General features: G+C 41.9%; 2 protein-coding genes across 4 annotated transcripts in view; both read right to left on the reverse strand.

Moving 5' to 3' along the window:
- Window positions 1–14995, reverse strand: part of LOC118097390 (UDP-glucuronosyltransferase 1-6-like) — a 35810-nt gene extending 20815 nt beyond the window's left edge. Inside the window, exon 1 of one of the 3 annotated variants that reach the window (XM_035140231.2) lies at window positions 13998–14995. In XM_035140231.2, coding sequence (XP_034996122.2) covers window positions 13998–14855 — 858 coding nt within the window. In that variant the 5' untranslated portion in view covers window positions 14856–14995. The other 2 variants (XM_035140213.2, XM_035140204.2) reach the window with 2 other exon arrangements.
- LOC118097416 (UDP-glucuronosyltransferase 1-6-like) lies at window positions 14396–19574 on the reverse strand. The gene is made up of 2 exons (XM_035140264.2): window positions 18330–19574; window positions 14396–14530 (listed from the first exon to the last, which is right to left on the reverse strand). The coding sequence occupies exons 1-2, from the start codon at window positions 19323–19325 to the stop codon at window positions 14513–14515; spliced, it is 1014 nt and encodes a 337-aa protein (XP_034996155.1). The 5' UTR covers window positions 19326–19574; the 3' UTR covers window positions 14396–14512.
- Between the last annotated feature and the right edge of the window lie 469 nt (window positions 19575–20043).

A 20043-nucleotide genomic window follows, 5' to 3' on the forward strand; every position in this document is an offset into this window, starting at 1 on the left:
GAGAGCGTAACACTAATAAAATAACTACAAAGGTCATGATAAAGTGTTACAAACCTTGGATAATGGCTTCTTCTGGGCACAATTGATCCCTCCAATAAAGACCATGTTGGGCATCACAGGTCTTGGGTAATCAAATGCAAAGTCATACCTCAGCAACCAAAGGGAAGTTTTACTATAAAGTTCCAAGGCTGTAATCTTCCTCTGCAGAAACTCAGTAGCAAGCTGTTCATATTTTCCATAAAGTAAGTAGCAAACTAAAGAATTGAAACGAGTCATTAAAACATTCTTCACACGCTCAGTAAATGTCATATGATCTGAGTAAGTTGTAAAACCCTCTGGGATGTAAGAAACGGGGCTTGGACACTGAGCAGCTTGGAAGTCCAAATGACATGGAAGTCCACGCAAGAAGTAGACTGTAGGCAAGGAAAGATATTCAGCAAGGATTGGAGCGCAAGGCAGCACAGGATCTGAAAACACAGCATCAAAGTTGCTCTGCTGGAGGAATTGGATGAGTTCTCTGTCGTATAAAAGATGCCGACAAGCAGAAACAAACATGGAAACACTATCAGATACATTTCTATAGATTTGAACAACCTTCTCCAGGAGGTGAGGATTATTAAAAATATTCTCACCTATTGCCCTGTAAAATTCATCCAACTGCTCCTGGGTGTAAGGCACGGAATGCGTTCTTATAGTAAAATGCTCAGAAGACGTTCGCATGACCAAAGTGTTTTCTGGCATCACAACCACAACCTCGTGACCTTTTTGCGCAAGCGTCTCAACTACCACTTGCATGCTCAGCCAGTGACTTCCATCTTGTGGCATTACCAACAGTTTCCCACTTTTGGCACAATGCCACAAAGAGAACCAAAAGGCAAGTCCAGCAACCAGCTGAGACGTTGAATTCAGCCCTGCCATCGTGGTATCAAGGAGTCCTGACTTCCTTACACTCTTTGTGCCTAATATATGAAAGCAGATGTTGCAAATATAACATTGGTGTAATCACTCATACTAAGCATCAAGTAAATGTTTAATGTGTGCCCTCCACTGACTCCACTTTTATCAGGAGCAAAGGCTGTGTATGAAATAATATTGAATGGATAAGAACAGGGCCAACCAAGTTCATGTCGTACATTAACAACAAAAAAGAAAACTCTTCAGCCGCAAGAGTTGTAGAAGGTGATTTAGCACAATTATGTGGTGTGCCTCTTGAACCCTCGGATTTTAAAATGTTAACTAGAACAAGCAACACAGAACAAAAAGGCAAGGCCAGTGGCTCGTTGAGATCTTGAATTCATCGTTCCTGTCATGGTAACAAGAAGCCATGACTTTGTTATATACTGTATACCTAATGCACAAAAGCAAATGTTCCTGAGATGTAGCGCACAGCATCACTGATTCCAAGCATCAGGTACTGTAAATGTTTAATAAATGTCCTCCACTGACCTTATGATCGGGGCTAAAGTTTGTACGTTCAAACTTACCAAATAGATAAGAATAGGGCCAAATCAGTTCATGTTGTACATTAACGAAACAAATCCCTTCAGTAGCAATATTTGCGTGCAGATGATTCAGCATAAGTTTCTAGTTTTATCCTGTAGCTCGTGGAGGTCAGGCAGTATAGTTACCATAATGTCATATACTGTGCTCTTTTTTTGTGAGCTTCCTATGGAACATCACTTTTATTGGTGCTAGAAAGGGGACCTTCCTAAACCCGAGAAATTAATAAATGGTAGAATTCTGATTATTTGGGATATGAAGGGAAAATACAAGCTGCAGAAGTATTCCTGGGCTAGCCTATGCAAAATAACCTGGCAATGTAGGGCCATTAAGAAACAACACAGGGGCATTGACAAGGCAAGATTCCTTCTCCCTGCCTGAGGTGTGAACAGATATGGGGAGGGGGGGTTGGAAGGCTGCCAGGGTAACTGGAGGTCAAAGGAGACAGCCTCTGCAGAGGATGGGGGGCAATGTGCTGATGTCCCATGTGCAACATCATCTGAATATTGAGGGGGGCTGCCCCCTCTATATATATATTCAGGGAGCCAAAACTGTCTTGGCCCCTAGAAGTTGGTGCCTATGCTGGATGTGATGTCACAGAAGAGTTTGGGGCCTTTGGCACAAGGCTTGGGATAGCTGAGAACAAAGGACAGAACCATTTGGGCAGGCTGGCTGAAGGGAGGCTGGGAGAGAGTCCTTGGACTCCAGGGCTGCACTGCTGTGGGGAACAAGCCTCTCTTGACACGACCATACTGTAAGATCTGGACTCCCTCCAGGCAGACTGTAGGTGTAAATAGACCATATTTCTTAAAGCTACGGTAGCCTGCAGTGCCTCTTCAATTCCCCAAAGGAGCACAGACCCTCATTTAGGGCCAAGACCCCTGGGATCCTGTGCACGGCTCAGCAGGGATTGGGGTGGCCGTTAACAATATTAAAGAAAACATCATCTCTTGTGCATATTTCAATGTAAAAGAGGGGACAAGTGGAGCTGGAATATCTTATTTCTGATCTCAAGCATTACAGGTAGCAGTGTGACTTATATTCATTATTGTGAGTTTCCTCATAGAGAAATTCAAGGTATTATACAGCCTGCCCCCGTCACCACCCAGAGCGAGGCAGATTGCAGATGCAGCAACAGATAGGAGTAGCTGATGCCAATTGCTGCACCATCCTCTCTTGTTACTTAAAGAAACCATTTTCTTAGTCAAATGGCAGCAAGCCAGTGTAGCATATGGTAACAGACATTCATTTTAATATTTTTATTTTTAATATATATTGAGATGTACCCTCTATTCAATTCTCCCTCTGTTTGCTTCGTGCAATGAGTGCAATGGGACTTCTGTTTCCTCTGCTTCCCACATCCATCTCCAAAATATGCTACGGAGGGACTTCCAACCACCTGGAGTTGATTTTGAGGGGAATTTTGGGGGTGGGGTGGGCAGGAAGGGAATAGGAAAGGATAGAGATCCACTGCCTGCACAAAGTCCATTGCACCGGTGAAGCTTCAGCATTGGGTATCACTCACTATCCTTTAGTGCTGAGCTCCAGATAAACGTGTTTAGCATCAGTGGAGTAGAAACAAAAGCAAATCAGTTTGTCAAGGATCCCAACATATTGAGGAGAGTTGCTACCTCCTTAATAACACTAATCAAGGCACAAATCATAGCATAATGCAGGTGACGGAGGTCCTGTAAAATTGCAAATATATAGTAATTTCATGAGAAAGTGTTCCAAACCTTGGATACAGTGGAACCTCGGTTTATGAACACCTCGGTTTACGAATTTTCGGTTTACGAACGACACGGACCCATCTGGAACGGATTAATTCACTTTCCATTACTTTCAATGGGAAAGTTCGCTTCAGTTTATGAACACTTCAGTTTATGAACAGACTTCCGGAACCAATTACACCCATGCTTCGGGTTAAGTACGCTTCAGGTTGAGTACTCCGCGGACCCGTCTGGAACGGATTGATCCACTTTCCATTACTTTCAATGGGAAAGTTCGCTTCAGGTTAAGTACGCTTCAGGTTGAGTACTCCGCGGACCCATCTGGAATGGATTAATCCACTTTCCATTATTTTCAATGGGAAAGTTCGCTTCAGTTTATGAACGCTTCAGTTTATGAACAGACTTCCGGAAGTGCAAAATAAAGAATTTAACACCGTCATTAAAATGTTTGCCGCATGCTCAGAAAATGTCATATGATCTGAATAAGTTGTATATGCTCTTGAGATATAAGGTAGGGGGCTTGGATTCTGGGCTGCTTCAAAATTCAAACCATATGGAAGTCTATGCAAGAAGTAGACTATGATCAAGGAAAGATATTCAGCACAAGGAGCATAGCATCTTAAGATATGGCATCAAAATTGATCTGCTAGCTCTCTGTCATACAAGTAGAAGCAAACATGGAAATATTCTGAAATACATTTTTATATTCTTGAACAACCTTCTCCAGAAGTGAGAATTATTTAAAACATTCTCACCTATTGCACAGTAAAATTCATCCAGCTGCTCCTGGGTGCAAGTATAAGTTACACTTACTTCCATGTAAGCATGTCCCAGAATGTTCTTACAGTAAAATGCTCAGAATATATCTTTCTGCATGACCAAAGTGCTTTCTAGCATTACAACCACAACCACAAATGTTCTTTTTGCTCAAGCTCCTCTACCACCACTTGCTTATTTGGCCAGTGACTTCCATCCAGTGGCATCACCAACAGCTTCCCATTTCCAGCACAATGCCACAAACAGAACAAAAAGGCAAGGCCAGCAGCAGCTGGTTGAGACATTGAATTCATCCCTCCTATCATGGAATCAAGGAGCCCTGAACTCATAACGTAAATGTTTAACATGTTGCCTCTGCTGAACCTATAGCCACCAGGACATAAAGTCTTTATATCTAATCAGAAGAATTCCAGTTGAGTTATTTACATTAACAAAATCTTACGTTACTACAGTTATAGAAGATGATTCATCACAAGTAAACAGTTTGATTTTGTAACAAGCGGAGGTCATAAAAGTTCATAACTACTTGTTGAAGATGTTAAAGGTTACTACGTTCCAGCAAGATGAATATTTTGTTCTTTTTTTCTTTCAAGTTTATTAAATCTCTCGCTTCTAATTTTTTTGTCATGTATGTGGTGATGTCTAGGCGGATGGCTTTTATCACCACACACCTTACTTCTGTGTGCTGCTCCCCTAAATACAATCTAGCCATTCTGTTGCCAGCAACTCAAATGATTCTAATTTGCCTGTTGACACTGACTGATGCTCACTGAAGGCATGCCCAAAAGATCTCTGGGGAGTGTAACTGCAATATATATGAACAACCCTTAAAGAATGTTTTTAACACAGAGGTCTTCTACAAGACTGTTTTTGCACAAGTCCTTTGTGTTATTTTTTTTTAAAAAAATGCAAAAGTTGCAAGCTACTGTTTTGCCCATTATCTATTGGCTCACTTTGGTATTTATTTCATCTTCTTTTTTAGCTAGTTTAGGCTCAGTGGAGCACATGCTTCTTTTTCTGTTTCTGCTTTCTTTAATAAAAACAAACAAACAAACAAACAAACAAACAGGGAGAGAGGACCCATCCCCCCCTCAAATTGCTTCCTTACAGAATCAAGAGTTTAAGCTTTCCTATCTGGCTTGCTTGGGTTTTGTTTTGTTTTGGGAGAAACAAATACAATATAATAGAAGTTGCATGCACATGAAAGCTTATACCAAGAACAAACGTAGTTGGTCTCTAAGGTGCTACTGGACAATATAATACAATGCTGTAAGATTATTATTTTTTTAATGCTTTCGTTTTAGTGACATGCGTTGCAGGTTGGGAGCCCCACAGCTTTTGAGTGCGGCCAAGTGCCCAACATCAGCACCATGGCCTTCACATACTGCAGCGCTAATTTTCAAACCACCCTCAAGGGTAGCTTCCCACAGAGCACATTACATTAACCTGAGCCCATGTACACATTTGATCAGAAAGGGAATGTAATCACTGGATGCCCATTACCAGATTAATTTTCCCCTTTCCGAGCTCCTGTTTACTGAATCGATCACCTGTGCTTGCAGAGCATGAAACGACATGCACCTCCTTTTAACCAGGTCTTCCACAGGAATATTTCCCAAGAAGCCACTGAATAAGGATGGATTTTGACTAATGTCATGCATACTCAGCTTCAGACACGTGCTGAGTGCATGCTAGATGTCATACAGTCTATATAGACTGTATATCTTTCCACAAGGAATTGCTCATACCTCTTCCTGTCTGAAGGCTGGATGAACCCAATATGGAAAGAGGAGAGAGGTGCCCTGGACCAGAGAACCTCTATACTTCCTCCACATTATCAATGCTCTCTTCAAAAAAAGATGAGATAAATCCCTCAATATAGGTCTAGATATACTAAGAAACAGCAGCGCACTTATTGAAGGACTAGAGGAAATTAATTCATTGGGTCTCCTTGACTATTTTAATTAGCTGCTTTTGATGAAAAGCCTCATGATAGTACTTCAGATCAGGCATTCTCAGTCCTTCCCTCATCCAAGGTCTACATAGGGTTTTATTGGTCACATGACCACACTTTCCCTAAGTGATGAATCCATTAAGCAGCAGTTGCCATTTAACAAAGATATTTGAGGGAATAGTTACAGGAAGGGTTCGAAACAAAAATGGGAATCTTGGTAAAACAGAGGTCTTAATTGCTGCAGTCCAGTCCAGCTAACAAAGCCTTAGGTGTTTCCAAGACTTCAGCTCGGCATCAATTGAATTACCGGTATGCCATTTCACAAAATTCCTTGGCCAAAGTTGCTTGAGATCGTTCGTGATAATCATTGTTGCAATCTGGCTCATGGAGAAAATTGAAACATAATTTTTGAGCCATTCATGACTTGATTGAGAATGAGAATGCCGATATTGCTCGTGTTCCTGAAACCTGGGTGGATGAGCTATTCTGACTCGGCTGTGGCTGCCCAGAAACTAGACACAACACCAGCACATGCTGCAGGCATGGATGGGGAAAGGGGTCTTGCTGTGGGCCTCATCAAGAAGCGCTGCCTTGGTGCCATTGTTCTCATTTAGGCACCAGGGGAAATCTTATTCACGCATGCATTTCAGAATCCTGTCATAATAACTTTAACAACAACAAAAATAAAATAATCATCATAATAAGCAGCAGCAGCAGCATTACCAACCTGAGATAACGGCTTCTTCCAAGCACAGTTTACCCCTCCAATTACAATCATATTTGGCATTAGTGGCCTTGGATATTCAGCCGCAAAGTCCATTCTCATCAGCCAAATGGATCCATGACTTAGAAGTTCTGTGAGACTCAGATCTCTCTGCAGAAACTCTGAAGCAAGACTTGCATAAGGAGAGTAGACAAAACTGCAGAGGAAGTATTCTGCCAGGTGGAACAGCAGATTTTTCACACGCTGGGCAAACGTCATATGATCTGTGTTTCCTGTCATACCTCTTGGGACATAAGAAGGAGGCCTAGGACACTGCGTAGCTTCGAAGTCAAAACCACATGGTATTCCTCGTAAGAAAAAGACGGAAGGGATGCTAAAGTAGTCAGCAACTATCTGGCCACAAGGCATCATAGGATCTGTAAAGAGAGCATCAAATTTGTTCTCCTTGATATACCTCATCAGTTCTTGGTTGTATAGTAAATGTGTGCAAGAGGCTAAGAACATAGCATTTGTCTGTTTCATTCTCTCAATTGCTCTAAAAAACCTGACCAAAAAAGGAAGCTCCTGAAAATTGTCATTTCCAAATTCTTTAATAGAGTTCTCCATTTCTTCTTGGGTGAAGGGCACTGGAAAACGTTTCAAAGTATAAACATCATCTGACGCTTTTATGTGGATATTGACTTCAGGTGCAACAACGACTATCTCATGCCCATTCTCCTTGAGTTGGGTCAGGATGGATTGCATGCTGAGCCAGTGGCTTCCATCCATGGGCACCACCAGGAGTTTCCCACCAGAAACAAAAGCCAAAGAATATAGAAGCAGCATGAGGGTGGAAACATGTGCCTGGGAGGAGGCCGTAGGAGCCATTTTTTTTTTGGTCTCTCTGCTTGCTTCTCTCTCGCTCTCTCTGAAAGTATCAGCTGTATGCTCCAAGCCAGCCCCTTATATACTGGAGTGCAAAGTCTGGCTTTGCATGCTCTCTTGAAGTAAACATTTAACTAAAAGCCAAGGCTTCTAGTTAAACATTTACTTTGGGAGGAGCTAAAGCACATAAAAAGTACTACTGTACTGGAATTATACAAAATATTTAGCCCTCCTTCATTTTTTTTGTTCTAGCTTGCATTGTTACAAGAGAATACTTTTGCAGTTGTTATGTTTGATGTTTGTCTGAAAACAATAAAAACTTTCCATTGTAATTATAATAAAAGAACTGAGCAAATGAGTGGTGGTTAGAGCCTGCTCAGCTAAGGAACAGGCGGCACATAGTCAATGCATTATTTAATCCCATCCTTCCAGCCATCAGATGCCATTGTCATAAAAGATGTCAGCTGATGGGCAAGTATTGTCATTTATGACGATGGCATCTGATGGATGGAAGGGCATCTGAGAGATTCAGGAAGGGGTTGCACTGAAACCCATGCTAAAATGAAGGGTGGGGTACTTGTTTAACCAGCTACTTGCAAGGTGTTTCGAAATCTCAACTTCAGGACTTCAAAGCACCTTGCCCCTGGTGTCATATGATTTGGCCCACAGTGTCAATCCTGAGAAGGTTCAGGCCAGTGAAAGCAAGATATTTCTCCAATTTCCCCAACCCTGCTAGGAATTTATCAGTGTGGACTTGATATTTCTTGCTCCTACATAATGAATCATATTTATTCTTCAACTGAAAACATCATTGCTCTATAGGATTGTATTTGTGTGACACATTATTTAATTTAAATGTTCATATTAAGTAAACTTCTTACACAATTTCATCACCACCTAATATAACACTCCTTTCTATGTGCTCTGCAGGAGTCTTTCAGCTTCTGAGCTGACTCATCATTATCTGAGCAGTGATGATGTGAGATTTTATCACCAATAGCCTCAGATTTACCAATAATTCCCCAAAGGGCTGAGTCTTCATACTGCAACTTCCTCTCTTCCTACTCCTCACAAAGTCTGATACATTTCTTTTAATTGTGTGGTGCCAGGGGAGCATGTTTGGGATGCAGTTATGACAGTGACAGTACCATTGCCAGCCTTATCATGAGCCATGCTGAGCTACATATCTCTTCTTCCCATTTGCTCCTATCACTCCCCACTCTTGCTTTTCTAGCCAGCTGTTGGCATGACACCAGGGATGTGGGAGCTCCTGCTTTCACCCTGAGGAAGGGAATGTTGAACTCAATATAATTTAGGGTGGAAAGCGCAAGTTGAATACCTTCAAAACAAGACAAAAGCCCTATCGCACTCCCTCCTCAGTTTTTTCTATTCTGAGGGGGCCTTATTCATCCCTGCAGCCTTGAAAGTGTATAGCATCAAAGTGATGGCCACAATGGCCTATGCTGCACCTTTATGGGCGGCCTTTGCAAATCTCTTACCTTTAGAGTCGCTTCAAAGCCAATTCTTACGCCGACTTCTAAAATTACCAACATGCGTAAGTAATGTGGTTATTCGCTTAGAAATGAAGATCCCCTCAGTGGAGTTAGTTTTTGGGAGGCGAGTTTTGATTTATTGGATATCCCTATGGCATAAACTCCCGAACCACTATCTCATTCAATGCATGTGGCGGGATGACTTCACAAATTTGTGGTCAGGAAAAATCCATGCCAAATTGCTGTCCTATGAGATCTCGCCCACTGAATTGCTCAAACTGGATCTAAATGCGGCAAAAAGGTGTATAAATCAAAGGCTGGATGATGCAGAGCTATACCAAAATTTCTTAGCTGCTGGTGGAGTCTGTTCGCCGCTAAATTTCGGCATAACCCCTATTTACCGTGCTCCGTCCTATTTAACATCGCTTACGGCCGCGTCTCACCGATATGCCTTCATTAAAGCTAGGTTCAATGTTTTTCCAACAAACGTGCTGAGACATAGATTTACTAAGGGCCAAGTCTCTTCAATGTGTGCTTGTGAAATTAAAACATCTGAATCTCTACATCATGTTATGTTTATCTGCCTTATGTACAGTTCGGCTCGTGCTAGTATACTAAATTCCATAATCCAGCCTATGGCTGACAAACCAGTTGACCTACAGCTTGCCTGGGTTCTTCAAGATGTGGATCCTTATATTACTCTACAGGTTGCTAAATTCCTAACAGCCATCCTCTCGTACAAGAGACGGAATGGAATGTTTACTGATTATTTATAGTTATAAGAATTTTCTATAATGACATCAGATATTGATTTTAGTGTAGTGCCTAAATTTTTAATCATAATCTTAAACTTTTCTTTTTGAATTGTTAATATTTGTCCTTGTGAGCTGTGAATTGTGTTATATTATTTGTGGCTTGTACGAGTCCGCTGTTTTATTTGATTTATTTTGTTGTGTTGTGTTTCATGATGGGCGTATAGCCAAATAAACATCTTTTGTTTGAAGGAACTTTTTTAAAGAACCCATTTATCTTAGCCAAATGGAGCTCTAACACAAACGTCGGAGATATGTTAGGTGTGAGTTTGTGTGCAAGTAAGGAAAGCAGGTAATAATTCAGGTTCTGATGAATCGAAGCCAGGCAACACAGAGGTCAGATAAGGCAAAATTCAATTAAAACATAGCATCAGTATAAAATTTGATTTCAGTCACAGACCAGCAAAGACAACATAGCACCATGGATAGCTCCATGCGATTCTCAGGCTGAGAAAGCAAAGTTTTGCTGGCTGCTACTTGGAGGCAGATCTGCCGCCTCCTTGGCAGCCCACCCCCCAGGCCACCTCTACAGAGGTCTCTCTGTAAAAAGGAGACATTGCTTGTCTCCCACCCCTAGCAAGAAAATGGTGAGGGCTGCCTTCTGGGGTCTCCTGGGTTCTGCATCCACCCAATGTGATGCAGAACAGCCCCCCCCCCAACACAAAATAGCATTTGATTCCCACTTCAACCATTGGGTAAGGTTGATTTGATTCCCCCCACCCCTCTCTTGATGCACTTCCTCCTTGTTCCCTACGTAGATCTTTATTACCCCTCTGTTCTTGATCTTCACTCACCCTTTCTTCTCTGGTGGATGGGGGGGGGCGCCATTCTTGGGCCAGCCCTGGCTCTAACTTACTTCAGGAGCAGCTGAGTGATGATGCTGAGAAGACCACTGTTCTGCTGGGGCTTCCAGACTGGAATCCAAGGATGGCAAAGTTGTCTGCTGGAGTTTGAAAGGTGCTGGCTGGCAAAGAGGCTCCTCCTGTACTGGAGTCTCCAGGACACAGGAAGTGTTCAGATTCTCAAACAGTGAGAGTGATGTTCTCACCTGATGAGATTTTTCCTCTCCACCCCTCCCAATGAGACAAGAGGATCTGAAACCAAGCTTATTCTACAAACAGCAAATAGAAATGTGCATGTAATTGCATACGCAAACAGCCAATATTGTAACTTCGAGCCTTGACAATGTTAACATAAATATGGGGTATATTGTAAATACATGTATAGATTCTGAGGGAGGATGAGAATGGCTAAGACCATCCTTTGTTCCACAGAAACCCCTGACACTGAAGTGGAGACTTCTCCCAAGCAAAAGCTCCACTTTAACAAAAAGAGGATACCACACAAATATGCCTCCATAAGAATTGAACAATGGGAAGCAATATATATTTACAAAACCACTGCCAAGATCTGTAGCCAGACTCTGCTGCCAGTTCTAGGGTATGGACTGAGAACATTTTTTTAAGTTACAGGTCACAATCCTTTCACAGGCAACTGCCTTATGCCAGTGGGGCAAGGCCAAAACCAAAATAAGTTCCAATTAACACATTTATCCACACATACATACTACATTCAGAAAACTTTTGTCCATCAGCATCCTCCCTCCATTACACCTTCCAAAATCACAGCAATTTAAAACTCCCTTCCACCTCACTTATTCTTGGTTTATTTCTCCTTTATTTTCCTTTCTCCCCCTGCAGTTAGTCTTTTAAAAAGGTCACATTTCCCTATTAGTCTAATGTTCTGCAGGACTGCTGTGATTTTCGAGGTAGCTGCCACTGTTTCATAATCCTGTGCCTCATCCTGGAACAGCAATTTGGGGAAAGTTCCCATGTACTGAGACTAATTGCCATGTGGGGTGCAGTTAGGGGGAGATGGCAACAAATGGGGAGAAAGTTAATGCTTTTCTCCCCAGCTGCAGAAGACATGGCTAGTAGACTAGGAGAAAATGCCCCATCCACACTTCTTTGGCTTTTGTACTTCACTTTACACTTGCTTACGTTGAATGCAATCTCTTTTTGTTTTCATCACACTGAAGATTTTGTATCATCAGCAAACTTGCCTATTTCACTGCTCCTTCAATGACCCTCAAAAAAACATGTTCTCCCACCTTGTGGGCTCTAAGTATACACAGCATAAGCTAAGGGATATAGCCCCATTTGATTTTCCTGTATAGTAAGCTCACAACTTATGGCACGCAGGTGGCGCTGTGAGTTAAACCACAGAGCCTAGGGCTTGCCGATCAGAAGGTCGGTGGTTCGAATCCCCACGACGGGGTGAGCTCCCGTTGCTCGGTCCCTGCTCCTGCCAACCTAGCAGTTCGAAAGCATGTCAAAGTGCAAGTAGATAAATAGGTTTATCATTTGCGGCTGGACCTAATGGTCAGGGGTCCCTTTACCTTTACCTTTACCACAACTCTTTAGACCAGAGCTTTCCAAATCATGTATTGCAACACGTTAGTGTGTCAGCTGCAGTGTGTAGGTCAGCCAACCGGAAGTTGGACAAATGCTCCCTGCACTCCCCCCAGGGCTGGAAAGGGGTTACTTTAACCTCTGGTTTGTTAGTAAAACTGAATTACTGTGTTGCAAAATAATGCATGTCTAAAAAGTGTGTCACCACCATAAAAAGTATGGAAAGCTTTGCTTTAGATAGTTAAGAGTCCATCTGACTCCTAAGTGATGTAACATGATTGCCTGACCTATAGTGGGGGCTGCAGGCCTGCAGTTAGGCTGCCAAAGTCCAAAATAAAAATATGCCCCCATTTTCTGTTCCTTCTTACACTATCCCCTTGGTTCACAATTCTCTGTTTTATCTGGAAATGATCCCCGGCAATAGCTAACAAGTTAGGACAGGATGCACTTCTCAGTTCCAGTCAACACCCCCTACTGAAATGCAAAGGAGAGTGCCCCAGACTTTCTGCTGACTTGACAGCTGAACTTGGAAGAGCTAAAGTCAGGTGTTACCTGCTTCAATCAAAACCACACTGTATCACTTATCAGTTGGCTACTGAAACCTCTGTGAACTCCCAATAAGGCTGCAAACACAATTAAAGCTCCCCTCACAAAGAATCCTGGGAACTGTAGTTTGTTTATCACAGAGCTACAGTTCCCAGCACACTTAATCAATCACAGTTTCCAGGTTCATTTTTTGGGGGGTGGGGGCTGGGGTTGCTTGAAATGTACGCACCCATCTAGAGTCAAACATTCCCTGTTGTCAAGGACATCTCATTAATCCTTTCCTTTTCTACACCTTGATACTTGCAAATGCATTTAGTTCATTTGTTTTTTCTTTCTAAGACTATAACTGAGCTTAGACTTCTGAAACCAGTGTACTTTTAGGGGAGCAGTTAGCAGCATAAGCCCAGGCAGGCTGATGAGTCTCCTTGGTTTGAGCACCCATCCCTGTAGCTGCTCATCGTGTGATCCTTGCCCAGTAAAACATTGTACTCAGTGAATGCCTTCCTTTTTAGATTTACCCAGGCATTCTGGTTCCCCCTCCACTTTGACATGTTTCTCATATAGTTTATAAAGAAGGCCAGGGATACAACTGCACACATACCCATTTCTTCTATTTCTCTCTCCTCCTTCTCCCTAGCTTCTACTACACTGCTCTTTTTAATATGATCCAGTTCTCTGTGGTGGTGTTGGTTTCTATCATACTCAAATAACATCTTTTTCATTCCCCACCCCCACCCTTAACCATCCCTCCTGAATAACAGTGTAGCTTGCATGGGCCTATTAAAGAGATTGCGACTAACTTGTGACATTAAAATATAATAACAGTTAAAAGTCACAAATGAAATAGAAAACCATAGATATAGTTTATACACTATCCCTCAATGTCAACAAGCACAAGAAATGCAATTTTGTCAAACCCCTGCTGTAGCAAGTCAATACAGCCATGTTTCCCAGATCAAATAATCACAGGACCAGGCAGTTTTCTTTAAGCAAAGGTATATCTCCACAACTGCTGAGCTACAGCCACAAATGTCCCATCCCATACCCCTACAGACCTTGTTTTCAAACAGGAGTACAGAAATCAACATCTCACTATGATAATTCATTCAAGTGTGGCTGTGTTCGTAGCAAAGAGCATGGTAGCAACACAGATCTAAGCTCAAAACCATTGATACATAGCACCTACCTGTGGCAGGATTTTGCCTTCTTCACAGTTAATTCCTCCAATGAAGACCATATTTGGCATCACAGGTCTGGGATACTCAAATACAAAGTCATATCGTAAAAGCCAGACAGAGCCATTTCTGTAAAGTGTTGGCAAGTGAACATCTCTCTGAAGGAGTTCTGAAGCAAGCTCTTGGTAAGGAGTGTACAGTCTCTTAAAGAGTGGTGTCTCCAAGAAGCTAATGAGCTGGTTCAACACTCGCTGGGTAAATGTCATGTGGTCAGTGTGGCTGCTATAGCATCTTGGGACATAGGAAACTGGGTCTGGACATTTGCTGATAGCATTCTCTAAACCGCATGGGAATCCACGAAAGAAGTACACAGAAGGGATGGAGAGATGTTCAGCGAGGATGACTCCACATGGCAAAGCTGGATCTGTGAAAAGTGCATCAAACGGAGTCTTTTCCAGGTACTTCATGACTTCTCTGTTCCTCAGAAGGCTTTTGCAATTAATGAAAAACATCTCAACGAGATCCATTAAGCTCCTATATGCTCCTAAAATCATGGCAGGAAGAGAGACTTCATCAAAGGGTTGGTTGCCAAACGAACGGAAACGCTGGGAAAGATCATCTGGTGTATACGGCACAGCAAATGTTTTCCTAGTGTAATACTTTGATTCTTTCATGAGCAAATTAACTTCTGGAGCCACCACAACAATCTCATGCCCTCTTTCACTGAGCTTCTCCACTACAGCACGCATGCTGAGCCAGTGGCTTCCATCCTGAGGTATCACTAGCAGCCTCTTTGCCTCTCCAAAGCAGATGAGAACAAAGACAAAACAGAGAGCACTGCCATGAAAGCGAGGCAAGGCAGAATCCATCTTCAATGACAGCCTATATCTGTTTGTTACGTAGCCATGTAATGCTACCTTTTAAATCCTGAGCAGCATGCTGTTAACCTTGGGTTACCTGCCCATATTGTTAATGATTGGTTTAAAGCACAAGGTTGCTGATTAATTACACTGGTGAAATACTTGCACTGGTTCAGTTAAAAATTTGGCCTGATTTTGTAGCTCACACAAAATCTTCTTCAGACATAGGTGCCCAAATGTGCTAAAATAATGTGCCAGACATAGCTGGCTTCTTGTCTGGAAGTGACCTCCTTAACAAAGCATGCACTTCTTCACATGTTTGTGGTGTGATCTGCTTGCTGTTCCAAATCAATCCTTGAGGGTCAAACTGCAGGCAGCACTACTCACATGTATAATTGCACCAGCTTTTTTGCTTTGCTTTGTTTACCAAGTGATGTTTGGTTGTTTACCAAGCAGTATGCCACGTGATGTCAGTTACATGAATAATCAAACAGGAGTAATATGAACCAACTTTATTCAAACAAACTTGCTTTCAACTCCCCAACTCTCTCTATCCCTGGTTTGTTTCTGCTAAGTCACTTCCTGGTAGCTGTTCCATTACATTTATCTCCCCGACTTCTTCCCTAAACCATCTTTACTTAGTTCCATTATGCACTTGGAAGCTTTAAATCTGGAGCAGAAAGCTGCTCTTTCTACCCATCAAGCAGGAGCTCTCTTTTTTCTCCAAGGAGAGAAAAGCAAGTTGTGGGTAATTTTGACTGGGGAAATGACATGTTAGTATGGCCATGTTTTAACTCCAAGTAGCTGCATTACTATGGCTGCTTTGCACAAAAATCATTATGGAATACTAAGTGTCAGATATTTAACCTTAAGGCTGTACATTTCACTGTACTGGGCAGGGGTGGCGGGGGTAGGAGAAAAGTGAGGATGAGAATTTGCCATCAAGACCTTGGAGCCTTTGCAAAGGAGCAGCTGTCAGAGGAATTGGCCATTCAAAACAGTTTCTTGTTTTCCCCCAATCTTAATTTCATTTAATTCTGAAAAAGTCATAGCCTTTAAAAAGAAGAAGTCCATAGTAAAGAGGGAAGTATGATTCTTCAGTTTTCCCAAATCAAGAATCAGAATCTGACCCAAGCTGAACGACGGAGCTTATGAATTGGGCCAGGTCAAATTGGGCTATTTCAGAAGTGCTATTGGGCTATTTCAGAAGTGCTGAATCAATCAGGGTCAAACTGAATAATAAACTCCTAATTTATTTATAAACTCATCAAAACTGGCTTACGATATATTTCATCCGTTGGTAGTAAAATACCAACAATCCTCTATTATTTTTAAATTTATTAAATTTGAATACTGTTCTCAATCAGGGCGGTTCACAGCATTTACAAATGCAACAGTAATCTTTTGATGTCAGGCTGTGGAATACATTGGTTTTTAACCTGAATGTGAAATAGAGGTTGTCTTCTTCAGTTAAAAATGCTGAAGTATGTGGTTTTCTTTTTTGTATCCACAACTCCAGCCTAGATAGAATCAGAAATCCATGTAGAATGAGAAGGAAGCCCACTGAATCATCAAGTCCAACTGCTGAACACCTGACCTACAGTAGGAATCCAACCTACCGTATACCTTATCAAAGGAATAAGTACCACAAAGGTATAAGTATAAGGTATAAATAAGTACCACAGGGGACCCAGGTGGCGCTGTGGGTTAAACCACAGAGTCTAGGGCTTGATGATCAGAAGGTCAGCGGTTTGAATCCCCGTGACGGGGTGAGCTCCCGTTGCTTGGTCCCAGCTCCTGCCAACCTAGCAGTTCGAAAGCACATCAAAATGCAAGTAGATAAATAGGAACCGCTACAGCGGGAAGGTAAACGGCGTTTCCGTGTGCTGCTCTGGTTCGCCAGAAGTGGCTTTGTCATGCTGGCCACATGACCTGGAAGCTATACACCGGCTCCCTCAGCCAGTAAAGCAAGATGAGCGCGCAACCCCAGAGTCGGTCACGACTGGACCAAATGGTCGGGGGTCCCTTTACCTTTACCTTTACCACAAAGGAATACAGGGCATACAACTGGAATCATTTTAGCATTTTAAAGTCAATCATATTTATTTATCTCTCTCATGTTTATTAGTTCAGAATTTCTCTGCTGTTTAGATAGGCTGTATTTCCCCTGGGGCCTAAGACCAGTTTGCACCCACCCACCCAAGCATTTGTGCACACATACACAGGCTGGGAGCCTCAAGAGTGCCCCTCTGGAGGCTTCACCTGGGGCAAAATACCTGTCTAGCCCTGCTGCCCCCCATAGCTATGGCACTGTTATAGGTATACTTTTAGCATTACCATGCTTATCGCAAGAGATCAGAATTGGCGTGCTCCACCTAAAAAACCCTAATTTAATTAAGATATTTATATTTGATCACTATGTAATTGAAGAAAGGGAGCCAGAGGTAACTGCAATGTGGATAGATCAAGAAGTATTAGATCCTCTGTCCGTAACAAAGGAAATTGGCCCTTTAAAATATGTGTGTGCAATGGAATTTGTATGTCAGTATAATTTGTATCTTCTTCATGGGAATCCTGTAAAGGTATCTAATGGACATTAGACTTGCAATTTATTAGGAATTCCAGATGTTCACCATTGCCAGAAACAGACTAGTAGCCAGTGGAGCTGCTGTAACAAGGGAGTCACATGCTCCTTATTAGCAGCCCATCAACAGTTTGTCTGCACCTCCTAGGGCCAGTTGAAGTTTCTGGCTACATTTCAAAGGCAACCCCACAGGAATCTAAACAGGGTGTAACTAAGATGTGTCATTGTGGCCAGATCAGACTACAGGAATGGGCGCAGATTGTGCACAAAATTTAACTGTGGAAATGCATTTCTGGCCACCACAGAAACCTGAGTATCCAGACCCAGGGCTGAATCTACTCATATGTTCAGGTCCACATGCTCAGGTCCAACCGGCTGCAACACATCCTACAAAACATACTCCAACAGGAAAATATGTCTATGCAGAAGTAAGTCCCACTGACCTCTCCCAGCAATTATGCAGAAGCTCTGATATGGTTTCTATGCAGCCAATCACCCATGCAACTATAAACCAGACTTTTAACTAGTTCACAAAGTGTAATCAGAACATTCTTTTATAATATACCCCTAGCATCCTATGTGTGTTTACCTGGAAGTAAGTTTCATTGAATTAAATGTAACTTGCTCTTGAGTAGGTGTGCATAAGACTGCAACATTAGTTTTGGAGCCATGTCTTAAAGTCTATCACTTGGTGTATTCTAAACTCTTTGATTTCATTTGCAATGTTATTTGGATGATGTTACATTCATTATGGAAACAACACAAATTTAACCCTCATGATTGACGTTCATAATGTGCAATTTATTATTCATATCCTTTACGTGTACTATTACATGCATAAGCACTTCTCACTTAAATGCAATTTTTATCCTTAAAGAATTTGTGAATAATGGACGTACCTGTGGCAGGATTTTGCCTTCTTCACAGTTAATTCCTCCAATGAAGACCATATTTGGCATCACAGGTCTGGGATACTCAAATACAAAGTCATATCGTAAAAGCCAGACAGAGCCATTTCTGTAAAGTGTTGGCAAGTGAACATCTCTTTGTAGAAATTCTGAAGCAATATCTTCATACTTATTATACAGAGTTTTAAAAAGTGATGTTTCTACAGAATTGACAAACAGATTAATCACACGTTGAGTGAAAGTCATTTGGTCTGTGTACCTGGTATAGCATCTTGGGATATAAGAAGTAGGGTTTGGAGATTTACAAATTGCATGCTCTAAACTGCATGGGAATCCACGAAAGAAGTACACGGAAGGAATGGAAAGATGTTCAGCGAGGATGACTCCACATGGCAAAGCTGGATCTGTGAAAAGTGCATCAAACTGAGTCTCTTCCAGGTACTTGATGAGTTCTCTGTTCCTCAGAAGGCTGTCACAGTTGTAGAAAAACATATTTATTATATACATGTTGTTCTGATATTCTTGAAGAATTGTGTAAGGAAAAGAAACCTTATGGAAAAGGTTGGAAGCAAACTTTCGAAATCCAGCATCAAGATCTGCCTTTTTGTATGGCACTGCGTATGTTTTCTGTTTATAATGCTTCGATTCTTTTAAGAGCAAATTAATTTCTGGTGCCACCACTGTTATCTCATGACCCTTTTCACTGAGCTTCTTTACAACAGCATTCATGCTGAGCCAGTGGCTTCCATCTTGAGGTATCACTAGCAGCTTCTCAGTTTCAGTTAAGTTAACGATCGCAATAAAAACCAGAAGCCATGCAGTCAAGTGGATAGGCCGATGAAAAAGAGAAGCCATCTCTTCATCCAGAAAAAGTCTTGTCAATAAGAGGAAACGCTTGTGTATTTCTGTATTTTGTTCTTGTTTAGCGCAGGAATAAAAAACTAGTCTTGCTTTAGTCTGTAAGCCAGATATTCTACCAGTCTGCATTAATCATTAGTCCAACATGATCTGCTGAAAGTTCATGGCCATGAAAGCTCTCATGTTTGCCCTGAAAAAGAAGCACCATAAGCAATGGTGCAATGCTACAGCTCATTTATGAACTAACAAAAGCCCTAACTAGGAAGGAGCAGGAAAGGAAGTAATAGGCTAATCTGAAGTGCAAAGTAGTAATGTAGCAAGACTCTGCAGACTGAATGAAAATTTCAAAAACACAGCAATAGAGAAAAGGAAAGGAAATTCATTGTTTGCTGACAGCAAGTAGCGTCTCAGAGGATACTGTACTGCACTTCCAAAAGCTGAGTGCCTTGCCATGGTTGCCCAGAGGCTTATATACTTTATTTCTGGCTGACATACACATCTTCATCATAGCTGCCAAGTTATCCCTTTTTTTAAGGGAAATTCCCTTATGCTGAATAGGCTTCCTCGTGAGAAAAGGGAAAACTTGGCAGCTATGATATTCATTTATTGCGACAGGAATTAGCTAATTGTTAAACCACATCCTTCCTCAGTCCTTTTAAGGTTAACTTCCCCTTTTCTCGGAGGGACCCAGGTGGCGCTGTGGGTTAAACCACAGAGTCTAGGGCTTGCTGATCAGAAGGTCGGCGGTTCGAATCCCTGCAATGGGGTGAGCTCCCATTGCTTGGTCCCAGCTCCTGCCCACCTAGCAGTTCAAAAGCACATCAAAGTGCAAGTAGATAAATAGGGA

The sequence above is a fragment of the Zootoca vivipara genome, chromosome 1, assembly GCF_963506605.1.
Source record: "Zootoca vivipara chromosome 1, rZooViv1.1, whole genome shotgun sequence".
NCBI lineage: Eukaryota > Metazoa > Chordata > Lepidosauria > Squamata > Lacertidae > Zootoca > Zootoca vivipara.

Excerpts from the sequence above, each read along its gene's own strand:
- LOC118097416 (XM_035140264.2), bottom strand. The coding sequence starts at position 19,325 with ATGCAGACTGGTAGAATATCTGGCTTACAGACTAAAGCAAGACTAGTT.